At 46.9% G+C, this 18,163-nt stretch overlaps 1 protein-coding gene across 4 annotated transcripts in view; it reads right to left on the bottom strand.

Moving 5' to 3' along the window:
- The window catches only part of LOC109874571 (epidermal growth factor receptor substrate 15-like 1), a 72,967-nt gene that overhangs the window by 41,038 nt on the left and 13,766 nt on the right, over positions 1 to 18,163 (bottom strand). For all 4 annotated transcript variants that reach the window (XM_031810310.1, XM_031810312.1, XM_031810309.1 and 1 more), the window contains 9 exons: positions 17,632 to 17,757; positions 16,113 to 16,172; positions 15,598 to 15,951; positions 12,276 to 12,439; positions 9,209 to 9,368; positions 3,349 to 3,434; positions 2,475 to 2,547; positions 1,878 to 2,039; positions 937 to 1,134 (listed from right to left, as the gene is read on the bottom strand). In XM_031810310.1, coding sequence (XP_031666170.1) covers positions 937 to 1,134; positions 1,878 to 2,039; positions 2,475 to 2,547; positions 3,349 to 3,434; positions 9,209 to 9,368; positions 12,276 to 12,439; positions 15,598 to 15,951; positions 16,113 to 16,172; positions 17,632 to 17,757 — 1,383 coding nt within the window. The remainder of the gene's footprint in view (positions 1 to 936; positions 1,135 to 1,877; positions 2,040 to 2,474; positions 2,548 to 3,348; positions 3,435 to 9,208; positions 9,369 to 12,275; positions 12,440 to 15,597; positions 15,952 to 16,112; positions 16,173 to 17,631; positions 17,758 to 18,163) is intronic.

Genomic DNA, 18,163 nt, shown 5'->3' with positions numbered 1-18,163 from the left:
TTCACTCCCTCGGAAATCATTTGAAGAAAATATCCTTTCTATTTTATTCAGCTTTGTTCAATTGTATTCTTCATTCTATAAAATAATGCCATGGAATTCTAAGCAACTATTGCTATCTGCTAAAAGCACCTAGTGTAGCCCACGGCCATATGGCACAGCCAGATAAGGGACAACTCAGAGCATGTTCTTCTGAAATAGACTACATTTTCTCCATATCATGTTTCTTTGGATATGTCTAAAATAAATCATGGATTTTTCTACTTTTTATTTATTTATTTAATATACATGTTTGAAAGGTCTGCATCAGTGGCTTGTAGGCTATGTGTGGAAGACAGGAGATGTTAATTAATGGTCAATTACCGTTACACCGACAGTTATTTGCTTAACAATTACCGGCTGCCAAAATGTAATGGCCGCCACAACCCTACATTTAAAACATTATTAAGAAAAGCCTGCGGGGACAATGGGTTGTCAGTCTACAAAAATAACACTGTCTGTTTCTGTGAGAGTCCCATCCAGAAACAACCCCTAGCCCGTACCCTCTAGTCCAGGGTTTCTTAAACCACGGGCAGGGACCCAAAGTGGGCCCTGGGCATGTGAGAGGTGGGTAGTGAGTTATGAGAATACGTCTAGAAATCACACACAATTTCTTCTAAATTGGGGTCGTTTGTAAGACGATTTGGGTCAAGGGAGGACGGTCAATTTCGCATTTGGTTCTGGAGCTACAAAAAGTTTAAGAACCACACGCTAGATCTGAAAGCATCGGATAGATAGAAGCAAAATGGGGAACATTTTAATTTAGGCATTAAAAAGGGAACATTTCTATTTTCCGGATGGCCATTAAAAAGTTACATTCTACTCCAAACGTGACACCATGTTAATTTAATACGACATCTGTCTATGATAATGAGCTATAGCATCTCTCTATCCACGTACCTGGTTGATCTCATCCTGGGTGGCCTTGAGTGACTTGATGATCGAGTCTAGCTGCATGCGTCCGGTCAGTAGGTTCTGCTCTAGCTGCTTCTCCTCGAACTGCAGTTTGTTCAGGTCAGACTTGGTACGACTCAGCTCAGTCTCCTGACTCTGCAGGTCAGACTCCTGACTGTGGATCTGGGTCTGTAAGGATGAGATCTGGACGGAGGGAGAAGAGGAATCCTATGTAAATAAGATGTGATAAGCGCTAGTGACGGCCTGTAAATGGGGACAATTTGTTTCGGACATTCAGATGAGCCTCTATAAACTGGGGTTAGGGGTGGCACATATACCATATAACCGGGTAACCAATGAAGATCACCATGAAATAAACAGCTGACTGGGGTGGCAGGGTAGCCTAGTGGTTAAGAGCGTTGGACTCGTAACCGGAAGGTTGCAAGTTCAAACCACTGAGCTGACAAGGTACAAATCAGTCATTTTGCCCCTGAACAGGCAGTTAACCCACTGTTCCTATGCCATCATTGAAAATAAGAATTTGTTCTTAACTGACTTGCCTAGTAAAATAAAGGTAAAATAAAAATAATAAAAAGATGGGACAGTTGAGTCCGTTTCTGCTGTAACATGGACTCTACAACATCCTTAACTTTGTTGCTCCTTGCTGAAACAAGCAAGGTGTTGTATGTAGCAAATGAGTCTTTGGATGCCTAGGCAACACCCCGCTCCCTGCAGAAGCAGCACATGCAGTCAGGAGCGGAGGAGAGGAGAATAAATAAAAAGTACAACAAATGAATTATTGGCTAGTCGAAACGGTTATAACGGTGATCGCGATCATTTGGTTGACCAATAACCAGCATCCAAAATTCTATGGCCATCACAGCCCTAACTGGGGACAGAGTTTTTCCTGTCTAGACCATGATCGTATAGGTGTGTTGCTGACTGACCAGGGTGGACTGATCCTGACACTTCAGATGGACGTCTTTCAGCATGCCCTCCAGCTTGTTCCTCTGCTGGTCCATCTCCTCCAGCTGCTGCTGGGCATCCTGCTTCTGGGCCTCCAGGTCCTGCAGACCACCACTCTCCTGGTCCAGGTCCTCTAGCATCTCCTGTTAAAATACATACAGTAATCAGACCAGACCACCGCTCCCCTGGCCCCCCTGCATCTCCTGTTAAAATACATACAGTAATCAGACCAGACCACCGCTCCCCTGGTCCCCCTGCATCTCCTGAGGAAATGGTGGAAGGGAAGGAGACCAGCGCAGACCTCAGCAATAGAGATATAGGCGCTTTCTAAATTTGTCTTTCCTTGAATCCTCCCTCTTCTCACCTCCATCCCAAAAATAATTGGAAGTTTAGGTTTGAGGAGGGGGGGGGGGGGGGGTGGAGTCATATATTTTCCTCCAATCCGTTTTGAGTAGTTGTGATTGAACAAGATGTGTAGTCCATGAGACACTTCAGGATGAGAGTTCCATTCCCATGGATAAGGCCCATTAAGAACGATTCATCCATAAAATGGGTCCCTGACTTCCTGTGGGTCTCACCTGAATTTCCTTGTTCTTCTGTCTGATGGCTTCCTCTTTGTCCCTGATGTCCTGCTCCAGAGTATACTTCTCTCTGCAACCACACACACACACACAGCTAGGTGAGAAGGAGATCATGTCAAATTGTACGTTATTACCTCACCCAAGTGCTTGGAGATTAGTTGACTGTGCAGTGTCTGGGGGATCTGCGAGGTATGGATCGAGAAACACTGCCCTAGCCAATGCTAGACACGGCAACAAGGCCTTTGTGTCACCAGGTTACCTGAGTGTAAAAAGGTAAGAGTGCTGTAAAAGATAAGAGTGCTGAGGAGGCAGTATGAAGAGGACACGGTTTCCAGAACACACATCAGGGAAATCCACAAGGCACGAGGATCAGTAGGGAAAACATAGCTTCCTATCCTCATCTCCTTGGCTGTGCTTCAGTCATTGGGCAAGGATTCTGTACACAAAGTACATTTCTGTGAACAACAGACAATCAAAGTAGATTTAATCCAACGAAGAAGATCTCCCCCTGGCTGTTAAAATAAATGACAAACAAAGATGTCCTCCAGTCGAGCAATAGGGGTTAGGGTTAGAGTTCTAGGCTTAGAGTTCTAGGCTTAGAGTTCTATGGTTAGAGTTCTAGGCTTAGTGTTCTAGGCTTAGAGTTCTAGGCTTAGTGTTCTAAGCTTAGTGTTCTAAGCTTAGTGTTCTAGGCTTAGAGTTCTAGGGTTAGTGTTCTAAGCTTAGTGTTCTAGGCTTAGAGTTCTAGGCTTAGAGTTCTAGGCTTAGAGTCCTAGGCTTAGAGTTCTAGGCTTAGAGTTCTAGGCTTAAAGTTCTAGGCTTAGTGTTCTGAGCTCAGTGTTCTGAGCTCAGTGTTCTAGGAGGGGCTCACCTCTGCAGCTGGGCGATTTCCTGACTGATGTCATCCAGCTCTTTGATGCCTGTCAGGTCAGCTGACTCTGTAGAACTGCTGCTGTCCTGGGGGGGCAGAAGATGAGGAAAAGAGGGGAGGGATGAACAGGGTGACAGAAGAGCGATAAGAGAAGGAAAGGTCAAAAAAAGGGGTAGAGAGTGGGGTGTGGAGAAACAGAGGAGAGAAGAAGAAGAAGAAGAGTAGGTCAGAGAGATTCTGCTCTGAGGGAGAGAGAGGATCTCACTACTGCTGCATCACCACAACATTAACACAGGAAGGAGCTCTGTCGCATGCTAGGTATGTAGTACATAGTCAACGGTAGGCTTCGAGGGGACTCCTACGGTAGGTACACCTATAGCATCTCTTGGCAGTAGTACTGTAGACTACTTTATCCCTGACCTCAACCCAGGGTCTGTCAGAGCATTCACAGTCAGCCCACTGACAACCCTATCAGATCACAGCAAAATCACAATCTACTTGAACAGAGCAATAATCAACCACGAAGCATCGAAGCCCAACAAGCTGCATACTATTAAGGAATGTTAAGGATAGACGGAGGGTATTGTAGAAACCTACCAAACCTGGCCAACAACAAATCTACTCCCTTCTAGACAACTTCCTGGACAAAATGTTTTCCTGCAATAGTGAAGGTGTAAACTTAGCAGTAGGAAGCCTGAACAATATATTTTACCTATCAGTTAACATATCATATTTAAATTCAGGCAGAAAACCTAAGACAACTAACATCAATGAGAAATGGTGTGATGTTGAATGTAAAAACCTAAGAAAAACTGTTGAGAAACCTATCCAAACAAAACCATAGAGAAGCAGAAAATCTGAGCCTATGGCTTCACTCTGGTGAATCACTCAGAGCCTATGGCTTCACTCTGGTGAATCACTCAGAGCCTATGGCTTCACTCTGGTGAATCACTCAGAGCCTATGGCTTCACTCTGGTGAATCACTCAGAGCCTATGGCTTCACTCTGGTGAATCACTCAGAGCCTATGGCTTCACTCTGGTGAATCACTCAGAGCCTATGGCTTTCACTCTGGTGAATCACTCAGAGCCTATGGCTTCACTCTGGTGAATCACTCAGAGCCTATGGCTTTCACTCTGGTGAATCACTCAGAGCCTATGGCTTCACTCTGGTGAATCACTCAGAGCCTATGGCTTTCACTCTGGTGAATCACTCAGAGCCTATGGCTTTCACTCTGGTGAATCACTCAGAGCCTATGGCTTTCACTCTGGTGAATCACTCAGAGCCTATGGCTTTCACTCTGGTGAATCACTCAGAGCCTATGGCTTTCACTCTGGTGAATCACTCAGAGCCTATGGCTTTCACTCTGGTGAATCACTCAGAGCCTATGGCTTTCACTCTGGTGAATCACTCAGAGCCTATGGCTTTCACTCTGGTGAATCACTCAGAGCCTATGGCTTTCACTCTGGTGAATCACTCAGAGCCTATGGCTTTCACTCTGGTGAATCACTCAGAGCCTATGGCTTCACTCTGGTGAATCACTCAGAGCCTATGGCTTCACTCTGGTGAATCACTCAGAGCCTATGGCTTCACTCTGGTGAATCACTCAGAGCCTATGGCTTTCACTCTGGTGAATCACTCAGAGCCTATGGCTTTCACTCTGGTGAATCACTCAGAGCCTATGGCTTCACTCTGGTGAATCACTCAGAGCCTATGGCTTCACTCTGGTGAATCACTCAGAGCCTATGGCTTCACTCTGGTGAATCACTCAGAGCCTATGGCTTCACTCTGGTGAATCACTCAGAGCCTATGGCTTCACTCTGGTGAATCACTCAGAGCCTATGGCTTCACTCTGGTGAATCACTCAGAGCCTATGGCTTTCACTCTGGTGAATCACTCAGAGCCTATGGCTTTCACTCTGGTGAATCACTCAGATAATACAGAAAAAGACAGAACAGCATGACAGAAATCAGCTCAACGTGATTTAGGAATGCATAGAATCAAATCCCTTCTGGGAAAATTGGAACGCACTAAACAAAAAACACAAAGAGCTATCTATCCAAAATGGAGATGGACGGATAAAACCACTTCTCCAACCGTTTGGACATATAACAAAGAAACAAAAACTAAAAGATATACATGATCATTTAGTAAACTTAGAATCAGTTACTAAAGACCAGAACCCACTGGATTCTCCAAATACATTGGATGAAGTAAAGGATCAAACCCTCCAACCTAAAACGGCCTGTGGTGTTGATGGTATCCTCAATGAAATTATCAAATATACAGACCACAAATTCAAATAGGCTATTCTTAAACTCTTCAACAACATTGACTGATTTGATCACCCCAATCCACAAAAAAGTGGAGACAATTTTGACCGCAATAATTACAGTGGAATAGGCGTCAGCCGTAATCTCAGAAAAATCCAACATTTACTCAGTAAAAACAACTTCCTGAGCAAATGACAAATCTGCTTCTTACCAACATACCGTATGACAAAGCACGTATTCATCCTACACACCCCAATTGACAAACAAAACAAGTCTTATCGCGCTTTGTTGATTTCAAAATTTGGCATGAGGGTCTGCTATAAAAATTGATGGAAAGCAGTGTTGGGAGGGAAAGCATATAACATTATTAAATCAATGTACACAGATAACAAATGTGCAGTTAAAATGGGCAATTAAACATAGATTTATTTTCTCAGGGCCATGGGTTGAGACAGGGATGTAGCTTGAGCCCCACACTCTTCAACATATGATGAATGATGAATGAATTGGCGAGGGCACTACAACAGTCTGCAGCACCCGGCCTCACCCTACTAGAATCTAATGTCAAATATCTACTGTTTGCAGATGATCTGGTGGTTCTGTCCCCAACCAAGGAGGGCCTACAGCAGCACCTAGATCTTCTGCACATATTCTGTCAGACCTGGGCCCTGACAGTAAATCTCAGTAAGACCAACACAATGGTATTCCAAAATAGGTCCAGTAGCCAAGACAACAAATACAAATTATATCTAGACACTGTTGCCCTAGAGCACACAAAGAATTATTCCTACCTAGGCCTAAACATCAACACCAAAGGTAACTTCCACAAAGCTGTGAACGATCTAAGAGACAAGGCAAGAAGGGCCTTCTACGCCATCAAAATGAACATAAAACATCACAATTAGGATCTGGCTAAAATACTTCAATCAGTTATCGAACCTATGGTTGTGAGGTCTGGGGTCCACTCACCAACCAAGAAGTCACAAAATGGGACAAACACTAAATTGAGATTCTGCATGCAGAATTCCGCAAAAATATACTTTGTGTACAATGCAAAATCCCAAACAATGCAGGCATAGCAGAATGAGGACTATACCCAGTAGTTATCAACATCCAGAAAAGAGCTGCTAAATTCTACAACCACCTAAAAAGGAAGCGATGCCCACACATTCCACCACAAAGCAATCACCTACAGAGAGCTCAACCTATAGAAGAGTCCCCTCAGCCTGCTGGTTCTGGGGCTCTGTTCACAAACACAAACAGACCCCACAGAGCCCGAGGACAGAAACACAATTAGATCCAACCAAATTATGAGAAAGCGAAAAGATAATTACTTGACACACTGGAAAGAATCAACCAACAAACAGAGCAAACTAGAATGCTATTTGGCCCTAAACAGAGAGTATACAGTGGCAGAATACCTGACCGCTGTGACTGACCCAAAATTAAGAAAATTCTTGACCATGCACAGACTCAGTGAGCATAGCATTGCTATTGAGAAAGGCCACCATAGGCAGACCTGGCTCTCAAGAGAAGACAGGCAATGTGCAGACTGCCCACAAAATGAGGTGGAAACTGAGCTACACTTCCTAACCACCTGCCAAATTATATGACCACATTAGAGAGACATATTTTTCACAGATTCACAAAGAATTTGAAAACAAATCAAACATTGATAAATTCCCATATCTGTTAGGCTACATACCGCAGAGTGAAATCACAGTTGCGTGATTTGTGGGCCGTTGCCATGAGAAAAGGGTCAAAAAGTGGAGCACAAACATTGCAAATACAACCCATATTTATCCGATTATATATTTCCAACTACTTGCACATTGTTACAACATTGTACATAGCCAATAATATAACATTTGAAACGTCTATAAACTTTTGTGAGTGTAATGTTCACTAATGTTTCCCTTGTTTGTCTATTCCATTTGCTTTGGCAATGTAAACATGTTTCCCATGCCAATAAAAGCCCTTTGAACAGAGAGAGAAAGAGAAAGATTCCACAGTGAACTGAATCAGACAGTGGTGTTATCACTCTAGACCACCAGAAGGTGGCAGTGTTCGCCTTGAAAACAGTAACATTCTGAGGTGAGGCTGGAAATACTAGAATGCATTCATCCCTTCCTTGGCATTGGTAATACATAAACAATAGGTCATGACACACCACAGGAAATACATCTGTACAAATATTGTGCTTTACACTGTGAAACAAAGGACAGTGAAACAACACCAGACAGTGACACGACACAGTAACAAGACACAACACCAGACAGTAACACGACACAGTAACGACACAACACCAGACAGTAACAAGACAACACGACACCAGACAGTAACACGACACCAGACAGTAACACGACACAACACCAGACAGTAACACCAGACAGTAACACGACACAACACCAGACAGTAACACCAGACAGTAACACCAGACAGTAACACGACATCAGACAGTAACACGACACAACATCAGACAGTAACACGACACAGTAACACAACACCAGACAGTAACACCAGACAGTAACACGACACCAGACAGTAACACCAGACAGTAACACGACACCAGACAGTAACACGACACAACACCAGACAGTAACACCAGACAGTAACACGACACAACACCAGACAGTAACACGACACAACATCAGACAGTAACACCAGACAGTAACACGACACAACATCAGACAGTAACACGACACAGTAACACAACACCAGACAGTAACACCAGACAGTAACACAACACCAGACAGTAACACGACACCAGACAGTAACACCAGACAGTAACATGACACAACACCAGACAGTAACACGACACAACACCAGACAGTAACACCAGACAGTAACACGACACCAGACAGTAACACCAGACAGTAACACGACACCAGACAGTAACACAACACCAGACAGTAACACAACACCAGACAGTAACACGACACCAGACAGTAACACCAGACAGTAACACGACACCAGACAGTAACACAACACAACACCAGACAGTAACACGACACCAGACAGTAACACCAGACAGTAACACGACACCAGACAGTAACACAACACAGTAACACAACACAACACCAGACAGTAACACGACACCAGACAGTAACACGACACCAGACAGTAACACGACACAACACCAGACAGTAACACGACACCAGACAGTAACACGACACCAGACAGTAACACGACACCAGACAGTAACACGACACCAGACAGTAACACGACACCAGACAGTAATACGACACCAGACAGTAACACGACACCAGACAGTAACACGACACCAGACAGTAACACGACACCAGACAGTAACACGACACCAGACAGTAACACGACAGAGAGAGTTTGAAATGCAGTACAGTAAAGCTAAAGATAGGAGGCGCTGGGGAGATGGGAGAGGGTGCAGAGAGAGGGATGAAGACAAGAAAGTGGAGAGGAGAGCAGTAGAGGGTTGGTGAGAAGGGTAGAGGGGGGTATCACACGAGGGCAGTGGCAGTCCTCTCAGGGGGGGGGGGGGGGGTATCACTTCGGGGGAGAGGGTACGAGGAGGGGGAGAAGGTGAGGAACTAGGGGTGAGGGAGTGACTTACAAGAACAGAGGTGGTGGTCCTCTCAGAGGGGGGTATCATTTCGGGGGAGAGGGTCTGGGGAGGGTCCAATCCGTTGATGACTTTCTGATGGATCAGCCACATGGCCAAAGAGAACTGCTCTCTGGACAGCTTTCCTGTCTGCTTGGTGTCAGCCAGACCCCTAGGAACAAAATACATTACATTTAGGGTTTGCTAAATTACTGTCACTTGTTTACATTTTGCTGCTTTTCCCTGAAATTTCTGGTTGCAGAAATGCAGGTTTTGTGCTTATTCCCTCTTGATTACAGCAATGTCCCAACCGGGATTTCCATAAAACCAGGGAATTTGGGGAAAGTTAAAAGAGAATTTTGCTACTCTCATTACATTGTAGTCAAGTTAACAGGTACTGTGTATTCTAATCCAGAGTAATTTAACTTAATGCATTCACATTCAGCAGGAAAGAAAATGACATATCACGATCACTGCAAGTAACATGTTGTTAACGTGTACTGTACTGGTCCAACAAGACAATGCCCAATATGTCACTGTATGATTGGCCAATGAAAATAGTTTCTCTCGTCCTTGCCAAAACATTTTATAATGAGATACATCTGTTATTACACACCGAGTGTACAAAACATCTAGAACACCTTCTTAACATTGAGTTGCGCCTGCCCAACCCCCCCTTGCCCTCAGAACAGCCTCATTTGTCTGGGCATGGACTCTACAAGGTGTCAAAAGCATTACACAGGGATTCTGGCCCATGTTGACTCCAATGTTTCCCACAGGTGTGTCAAGTTGGCTGGATGTCCTTTGGGTGGTGGACCATCCTGATGCACACAGGAAACTGTTGACCATTAAAAAAAACAGCAGCGTTGCAGTTCTTGACACAAACCAGTGCGCCTGGTACCTACTACCATACCCCATTCAAAGGCACTTAAATATGTTGTCTAGTCTATTCACCTTCTAAATGGCCCACATACACAATCCATGTCTCAATTGTCTCGAGGCTTAAAAATCCCCTTCTTTAAACCATCTCCTCCCCTTCATCTCCACTGACTGAAGTGGATTTAATAACATACAGTGGGGAGAACAAGTATTTGATACACTGCTGATTTTGCAGGTTTTCCTACTTACAAAGCATGTAGAGGTCTGTCATTTTTTATCATAGGTACTGTGGTGGTATGCAGACAGATACGAAAAATACAGATGAAAACTCTCTAGGTAGATAGTGTGGTCTACAGCTTATCATGAGATACTCTACCTCAGGCAAGCAAAACCTCGAGACTTCCTTAGTTATTGTGCCCCAGCTGTTGTTTATACAGTGGGGAGAACAAGTATTTGATACACTGCCGATTTTGCAGGTTTTCCTACTTACAAAGCATGTAGAGGTCTGTAATTTTTTTATCATAGGGACACTTCAACTGTGAGAGACGGAATCTAAAACAAAAATCAAGAAAATCACATTGTATGATTTTTAAGTAACTAATTTGCATTTTATTGCATAACAAGTATTTGATACATCAGAAAAGCAGAACTTAATATTTGGTACAGAAACCTTTGTTTGCAATTACAGAGATCATACGTTTCCTGTAGTTCTTGACCAGGTTTGCACACACTGCAGCAGGGATTTTGGCCCACACCTCCATACAGACCTTCTCCAGATCCTTCAGGTTTCGGGGCTGTCGCTGGGCAATACGGACTTTCAGCTCCCTCCAAAGATTTTCTATTGGGTTCAGGTCTGAAGACTGGCTAGGCCACTCCAGGACCTTGAGATGCTTCTTACGGAGCCACTCCTTAGTTGCCCTGGCTGTGTGTTTCAGGTCGTTGTCATGCTGGAAGACCCAGCCACGACCCATCTTCAATGCTCTTACTGAGGGAAGGAGGTTGTTGGCCAAGATCTCGCGATACATGGCCCCATCCATCCTCCCCTCAATACGGTGCAGTCGTCTTGTCCCCTTTGCAGAAAAGCATCCCCAAAGAATGATGTTTCCACCTCCATGCTTCACGGTTGGGATGGTGTTCTTGGGGTTGTACTCATCCTTCTTCCTCCTCCAAACATGGCGAGTGGAGTTTAGACCAAAAGCTCTATTTTTGTCTCATCAGACCACATGACCTTCTCCCATTCCTCCTCTGGATCATCCAGATGGTCATTGGTAAACTTCAGACGGGCCTGGACATGCGCTGGCTTGAGCAGGGGGACCTTGCGTGCGCTGCAGGATTTTAATCCATGACGGCGTAGTGTGTTACTAATGGTTTTCTTTGAGACTGTTGTCCCAGCTGTCTTCAGGTCATTGACCAGGTCCTGCCATGTAGTTCTGGGCTGATCCCTCACCTTCCTCATGATCATTGATGCCCCACAAGGTGAGATCTTGCATGGAGCCCCAGACCGAGGGTGATTGACCATCATCTTGAACTTCTTCCATTTTCTAATAATTGCGCAAACAGTTGTTGCCTTCTCACCAAGCTGCTTGCCTATTGTCCTGTAGCCCATCCCAGCCTTTTGCAGGTCTACAATTTTGTCCCTGATGTCCTTACACAGCTCTTTGGTCTTGGCCATTGTGGAGAGGTTGGAGTCTGTTTGATTGAGTGTGTGGACAGGTGTCTTTTATACAGGTAACGAGTTCAAACAGGTGCAGTTAATACAGGTAATGAGTGGAGAACAGGAGGGCTTCTTAAAGAAAAACTAACAGGTCTGTGAGAGCCAGAATTCTTACTGGTTGGTAGGTGATCAAATGTTATGTCATGCATTAAAATGCAAATTAATTACTTAAAAATCATACAATGTCATTTTCTGGATTTTTGTTTTAGATTCCGTCTCTCACAGTTGAAGTGTACCTATGATAGAAATTACAGACCTCTACATGCTTTGTAAGTAGGAAAACCTGCAAAAATCGGCAGTGTATCAAATACTTGTTCTCCCCACTGTACATTAATAAGGGATCATAGCTTTCACCTGGATTCACCTGGTCAGTTTATGTCATGGAAAGAGCCAAACGTGCTCCTAATGTTTTGTCCACTCAGTGTGTTTGTAAGGTGTTAAATTAACAATATGTACGTCTAAGGTGCAGGCCATTCTGTCTCTCACCAGATCTGTGCCAGCATGGTCTTAGAAAGGTTGGACAGCATGAAGATCTCCATGACTTCCCCTCCGGTGACAAGACCGTCCATGTCTGTGTCTGTCTTCAGGAAGATGTCATTGTAACGTCCTCTGTCTGCCACCGGGACCACCCAGTTCACTACTGCAGGTGACTAGCACACAGGAGAGAGGACAGGAGAGAGGACAGAACTATCAACCCAGTTCACTACTGCAGGTGACTAGCACACAGGAGAGAGGACAGGAGAGAGGACAGAACTATCAACCCAGTTCACTACTGCAGGTGACTAGCACACAGGAGAGAGGACAGGAGAGAGGACAGAACTATCAACCCAGTTCACTACTGCAGGTGACTAGCACACAGGAGAGAGGACAGGAGAGAGGACAGAACTATCAACCCAGTTCACTACTGCAGGTGACTAGCACACAGGAGAGAGGACAGGAGAGAGGACAGAACTATCAACCCAGTTCACTACTGCAGGTGACTAGCACACAGGAGAGAGGACAGGAGAGAGGACAGAACTATCAACCCAGTTCACTACTGCAGGTGACTAGCACACAGGAGAGAGGACAGGAGAGAGGACAGAACTATCAACCCAGTTCACTACTGCAGGTGACTAGCACACAGGAGAGAGGACAGGAGAGAGGACAGAACTATCAACCCAGTTCACTACTGCAGGTGACTAGCACACAGGAGAGAGGACAGAACTATCAACCCAGTTCACTACTGCAGGTGACTAGCACACAGGAGAGAGGACAGGAGAGAGGACAGAACTATCAACCCAGTTCACTACTGCAGGTGACTAGCACACAGGAGAGAGGACAGGAGAGAGGACAGAACTATCAACCCAGTTCACTACTGCAGGTGACTAGCACACAGGAGAGAGGACAGAACTATCAACCCAGTTCACTACTGCAGGTGACTAGCACACAGGAGAGAGGACAGGAGAGAGGACAGAACTATCAACCCAGTTCACTACTGCAGGTGACTAGCACACAGGAGAGAGGACAGGAGAGAGGACAGAACTATCAACCCAGTTCACTACTGCAGGTGACTAGCACACAGGAGAGAGGACAGAACTATCAACCCAGTTCACTACTGCAGGTGACTAGCACACAGGAGAGAGGACAGGAGAGAGGACAGAACTATCAACCCAGTTCACTACTGCAGGTGACTAGCACACAGGAGAGAGGACAGGAGAGAGGACAGAACTATCAACCCAGTTCACTACTGCAGGTGACTAGCACACAGGAGAGAGGACAGAACTATCAACCCAGTTCACTACTGCAGGTGACTAGCACACAGGAGAGAGGACAGGAGAGAGGACAGAACTATCAACCCAGTTCACTACTGCAGGAGACTAGCACACAGGAGAGAGGACAGGAGAGAGGACAGAACTATCAACCCAGTTCACTACTGCAGGTGACTAGCACACAGGAGAGAGGACAGGACTATCATCCCAGTTCACTACTGCAGGTGACTAGCACACAGGAGAGAGGACAGGACTATCAACCCAGTTCACTACTGCAGGTGACTAGCACACAGGAGAGAGGACAGGACTATCAACCCAGTTCACTACTGCAGGTGACTAGCACACAGGAGAGAAGACAGGAGAGAGGACAGAACTATCAACCCAGTTCACTACTGCAGGTGACTAGCACACAGGAGAGAGGACAGGAGAGAGGACAGAACTATCAACCCAGTTCACTACTGCAGGTGACTAGCACACAGGAGAGAGGACAGGACTATCAACCCAGTTCACTACTGCAGGTGACTAGCACACAGGAGAGAGGACAGGACTATCAACCCAGTTCACTACTGCAGGTGACTAGCACACAGGAGAGAAGACAGGAGAGAGGACAGAACTATCAACCCAGTTCACTACTGCAGGTGACTAGCACACAGGAGAGAGGACAGGAGAGAGGACAGAACTATCAACCCAGTTCACTACTGCAGGTGACTAGCACACAGGAGAGAGGACAGGACTATCAACCCAGTTCACTACTGCAGGTGACTAGCACACAGGAGAGAGGACAGAAAAACAGGAGATACAATCTTTGGACAGAATCCTAATCCTAACTACAGTATGTGTGCATATCTTGCCTTTTCAGAAATCATGCATTCATGTCAATCAATGGGCATTAAACACTCTTTGATGGCATATGTATTCAAATTAAGGAGTGTAGCTTTAAAGCGAGGACACTATGTCCTATGGTTGTTCACATGCCTTCTTAAAAGTGTCATGTTTTTGTGTCTGAGGTTATGATGACACATTGTGGGTGTGGCATCGTTTCCCTTTCAATGAAACCTGTTCCTCTTAATCATCAGACAAATTCCTTACAACAAACAGATGACTAAGAAAAGAACCACTCAGGGATCGAAGACAATTCAGAGAATGTTGCCAAACGAGTCTACTTATATGACAGATGAACCATCCCAGTAGGTGAAGAGTTGGGGTTTATGACAGATGAACCATCCCAGTAGGTGAAGAGTTAGGGTTTATGACAGATGAACCAGTAGGTGAAGAGTTGGGGTTTATGACAGATGAACCAGTAGGTGAAGAGTTAGGGTTTATGACAGATGAACCATCCCAGTCGGTGAAGAGTTAGGGTTAATGACAGATGAACCAGTAGCTGAAGAGTTAGGGTTTATGACAGATGAACCAGTAGGTGAAGAGTTAGGGTTAATGACAGATGAACCAGTAGCTGAAGAGTTAGGGTTTATGACAGATCAACCATTCCAGTGGGTGAAGAGTTAGGGTTAATGACAGATGAACCAGTAGGTGAAGAGTTAGGGTTAATGACAGATGAACCAGTAGGTGAAGAGTTGGGGTTTATGACAGATGAACCATTCCAGTGGGTGTAGGAGGTAGGGTTAATGACAGATGAACCATTCCAGTAGGTATAGGAGGTAGAGGAAATTCAGGTTGGTATATAGCTGCTGTAACCCTTAACAGACTTCTCAGGAACAGGAAGACTGAACGACGTCCTGGCTTTACTAAGAAAAGCACAGCCGCCTCTTACACTTTCTGAGATTTGTTACCTACCCCGCCGACAGTCCAAGGATGGACCCTAATGCCTTCTCAATGTGCTAGTCAAATAATTAGAGGGAATCAAGGACAGTCTGCAATAACATTAAAGGCGAAAATCGTAAAATCTCACAACCGCATAGGGTTCTCGTCAAAAAGAGTGCACTACATTGGGATTAGGGAATAGTGTGTCATTTGAGACACAGATGGGACAGTGTAACAGCATTCCGACCCATTCACCAGGCAGGGTGTGGATTGATACTGTACTCTGTACTGTATCGTACCTGTGAGGGGGCTTTGAACGAAGGTTTAGGAGAGAGACTGCCAGCGCTGTTGATGGAGGTGATGCTTCTGTGAGACGGGGTGGAGTGTAGGGTGTCTTTGAGAGGAGGAGAGTTTGCTGTCCGAGACAGACCAGACAAGCCAGGCAGAGCCGCTACAGCGCCGGGCAGGGGAGGAGAGCTGGCTGTCCGAGACAGACCAGACAGGCCTGCGAGGGCAGACAAGGGAGGCAGGACGGAGACGGCGCCAGGCAGAGCCCCCGCAGACTTCTTCCTCTTGGATGGAGGGATGAGGGAGGAGGGCAGGACGGAAGGGACAGGCTCCTTCTCCATAGCCCTGTACACCAGGTGCATGGCCTGGAGGGGAAAGGAGAAAACAGTTCAGCAAAGTTCTTAGTGATTGGATTGTCATGAAAGGATGACGAAAACCACATGTTAATGCAAGGTGTAACCAGGCTAATTGGCCTCATTCAGGAATACGTCTTAACTCCATGAGCTCTCTCCTCCAATCAACTTACCACTGAAAACTCCTCTCTGTCCAAGTGTCCATCTTTATCCACGTCACCGAGGTCCCAAATCTACAGAATAGAATATAACAAAAATATGACCAAACTGTCACAATATCTGTTATAGCTAACTTCTTAGTATACAGGAACATGTAGTGGTAGCTGGGGTGGGGGATGGGGTGGGGGCTAGGGTGTGGGGTGGGGGATTTTATAAAACATTTTAAATTTTACCTTTATTTTACTAGGCAAGTCCGTTAAGAACAAATTCTTATTTTCAATGACGGCCTAGGAACAGTGGGTTAACTGCCTGTTCAGGGGCAGAACAACAGATTTGTACCTTGTCAGCTCAGGGATTCGAACTTGCAACCTTTCGGTTACTAGTCCAACGCTCTAACCACTAGGCTACCCTGCCGCCCCTAGGGGCTAGGGGGTGGGGCATGGGGTAGGGGGTGGGGTAGGGAATAGGGGGTAGGAGCTAGGTGGTAGGGAGTTTTCTAGGGGCCAGGGGGTAGGGGGTGGGTTAGGGGCTAAGGAGTGGGGTAGGGAGTGGGGTAGGGGCTAGAGGGTAGGGGGTGGGGTAGGGGGTAGGGGCTAGGGGGTAGGGGTTAGGGGGTAGGGGATGGGGGTAGGGGCTAGGGTAGGGGCTAGGGTAGGGGCTAGGGTAGGGGCTAGGGGGTAGGGGTGGGGTAGGGGCTAGGATGTGGGGTAGGGGCTAGGGGGTAGGGCATGGGGTAGGGGCTAGGGGGTAGGGTGTGGGGTAGGGGCTAGGGTAGGGGTTAGGGGGTAGGGGTGGGGTAGGGGCTAGGGCGTGGGATTCGGGGCTAGGGGGTAGGGGCTAGGGTAGGGGCTAGTGGGTAGGGGTGGGGTAGGGGCTAGGGCGTGGGCTAGGGGGTAGGGCGTGGGGTTGGGGCTAGGGGGTAGGGGTGGGGTAGGGGCTAGGGCGTGGGGTAGGGGCTAGGGGGTAGGGCCTAGGGGGTAGGGGCTAGGGTGTGGGGTAGGGCCTAGGGGGTAGGGTAGGGGCTAGGGGGTAGAGCTAGGGGGTAGGGCCAGGGGGTAGGGCCTAGGGGGTAGGGCCTAGGGCCTAGGGGGTAGGGCCTAGGGGGTAGGGCCTAGGGGGTAGGGCCTAGGGGGTAGGGTAGGGGCTAGGGGGTAGGGTAGGGGCTATGGCGTGGGGTAGGGGCTATGGCGTGGGGTTGAGGCTAGGAGGTAGGGGTGGGGTAGGGGCTAGGGGGTAGGGGTGGGGTAGGGCCTAGGGGGTAGGGTAGGGGCTAGGGGGTAGGGCCTAGGGCCTAGGGGGTAGGGCCTAGGGGGTAGGGGGTAGGGGCTAGGGCCTAGGGGGTAGGGGGTAGGGCCTAGGGGGTAGGGGGTAGGGGCTAGGGGGTAGGGCCTAGGGGGTAGGGGCTAGGGGGTAGGGGGTAGGGTAGGGGCTAGGGCGTGGGGTAGGGGGTAGGGTAGGGGCTAGGGGGTAGGGCGTGGGGTAGGGCCTAGGGGGTAGGGATTGTTTTTGGACAGAACCTTGTCATGTGCTTACCCTTCCTAACACATCCATGGGTAGTTTGGAGTTGATCAGGACAGGTTTGACTTGGTCTCCAGACAAAAGACCGTTGACTGGTAGAAGACTTTCAAAGATGCCATCAAACTTCCTTTTTTCATCAGACTGGAGGAAAGGCAAGACAGGGAAAGAGAGAGACAGGGAGAGAGAGAGACAGGGAAAGAGAGAGACAGGGAAAGAGAGAGAGGGAAATAGAGACAGGGAAAGAGACAGGGAGAGAGAAACGGAGAGAGACAGACAGGGAGAGAGAGAGACAGGGAGAGAGAGAGACAGACAGGGAGAGAGAGACAGACAGGGAGAGAGAGACAGACAGGGAGAGAGAGAGAGACAGGGAGAGAGAGAGAGACAGGGAGAGAGAGAGAGACAGACAGGGAGAGAGAGAGAGACAGGGAGAGAGAGAGAGACAGGGAGAGAGAGAGAGACAGGGAGAGAGAAACAGGGAAAGAGGGAGACAGAGAGAGATGTTACATGGGGTTAATCCTCACCTCCTTCTCAAAACCAATTGAAAGAG

This window comes from Oncorhynchus kisutch, linkage group LG30, assembly GCF_002021735.2.
Source record: "Oncorhynchus kisutch isolate 150728-3 linkage group LG30, Okis_V2, whole genome shotgun sequence".
Classification (NCBI taxonomy): domain Eukaryota; kingdom Metazoa; phylum Chordata; class Actinopteri; order Salmoniformes; family Salmonidae; genus Oncorhynchus; species Oncorhynchus kisutch.
Note: the sequence above shows the minus strand (reverse complement) of the source record. Positions and strands in the feature narration are given on the sequence as shown.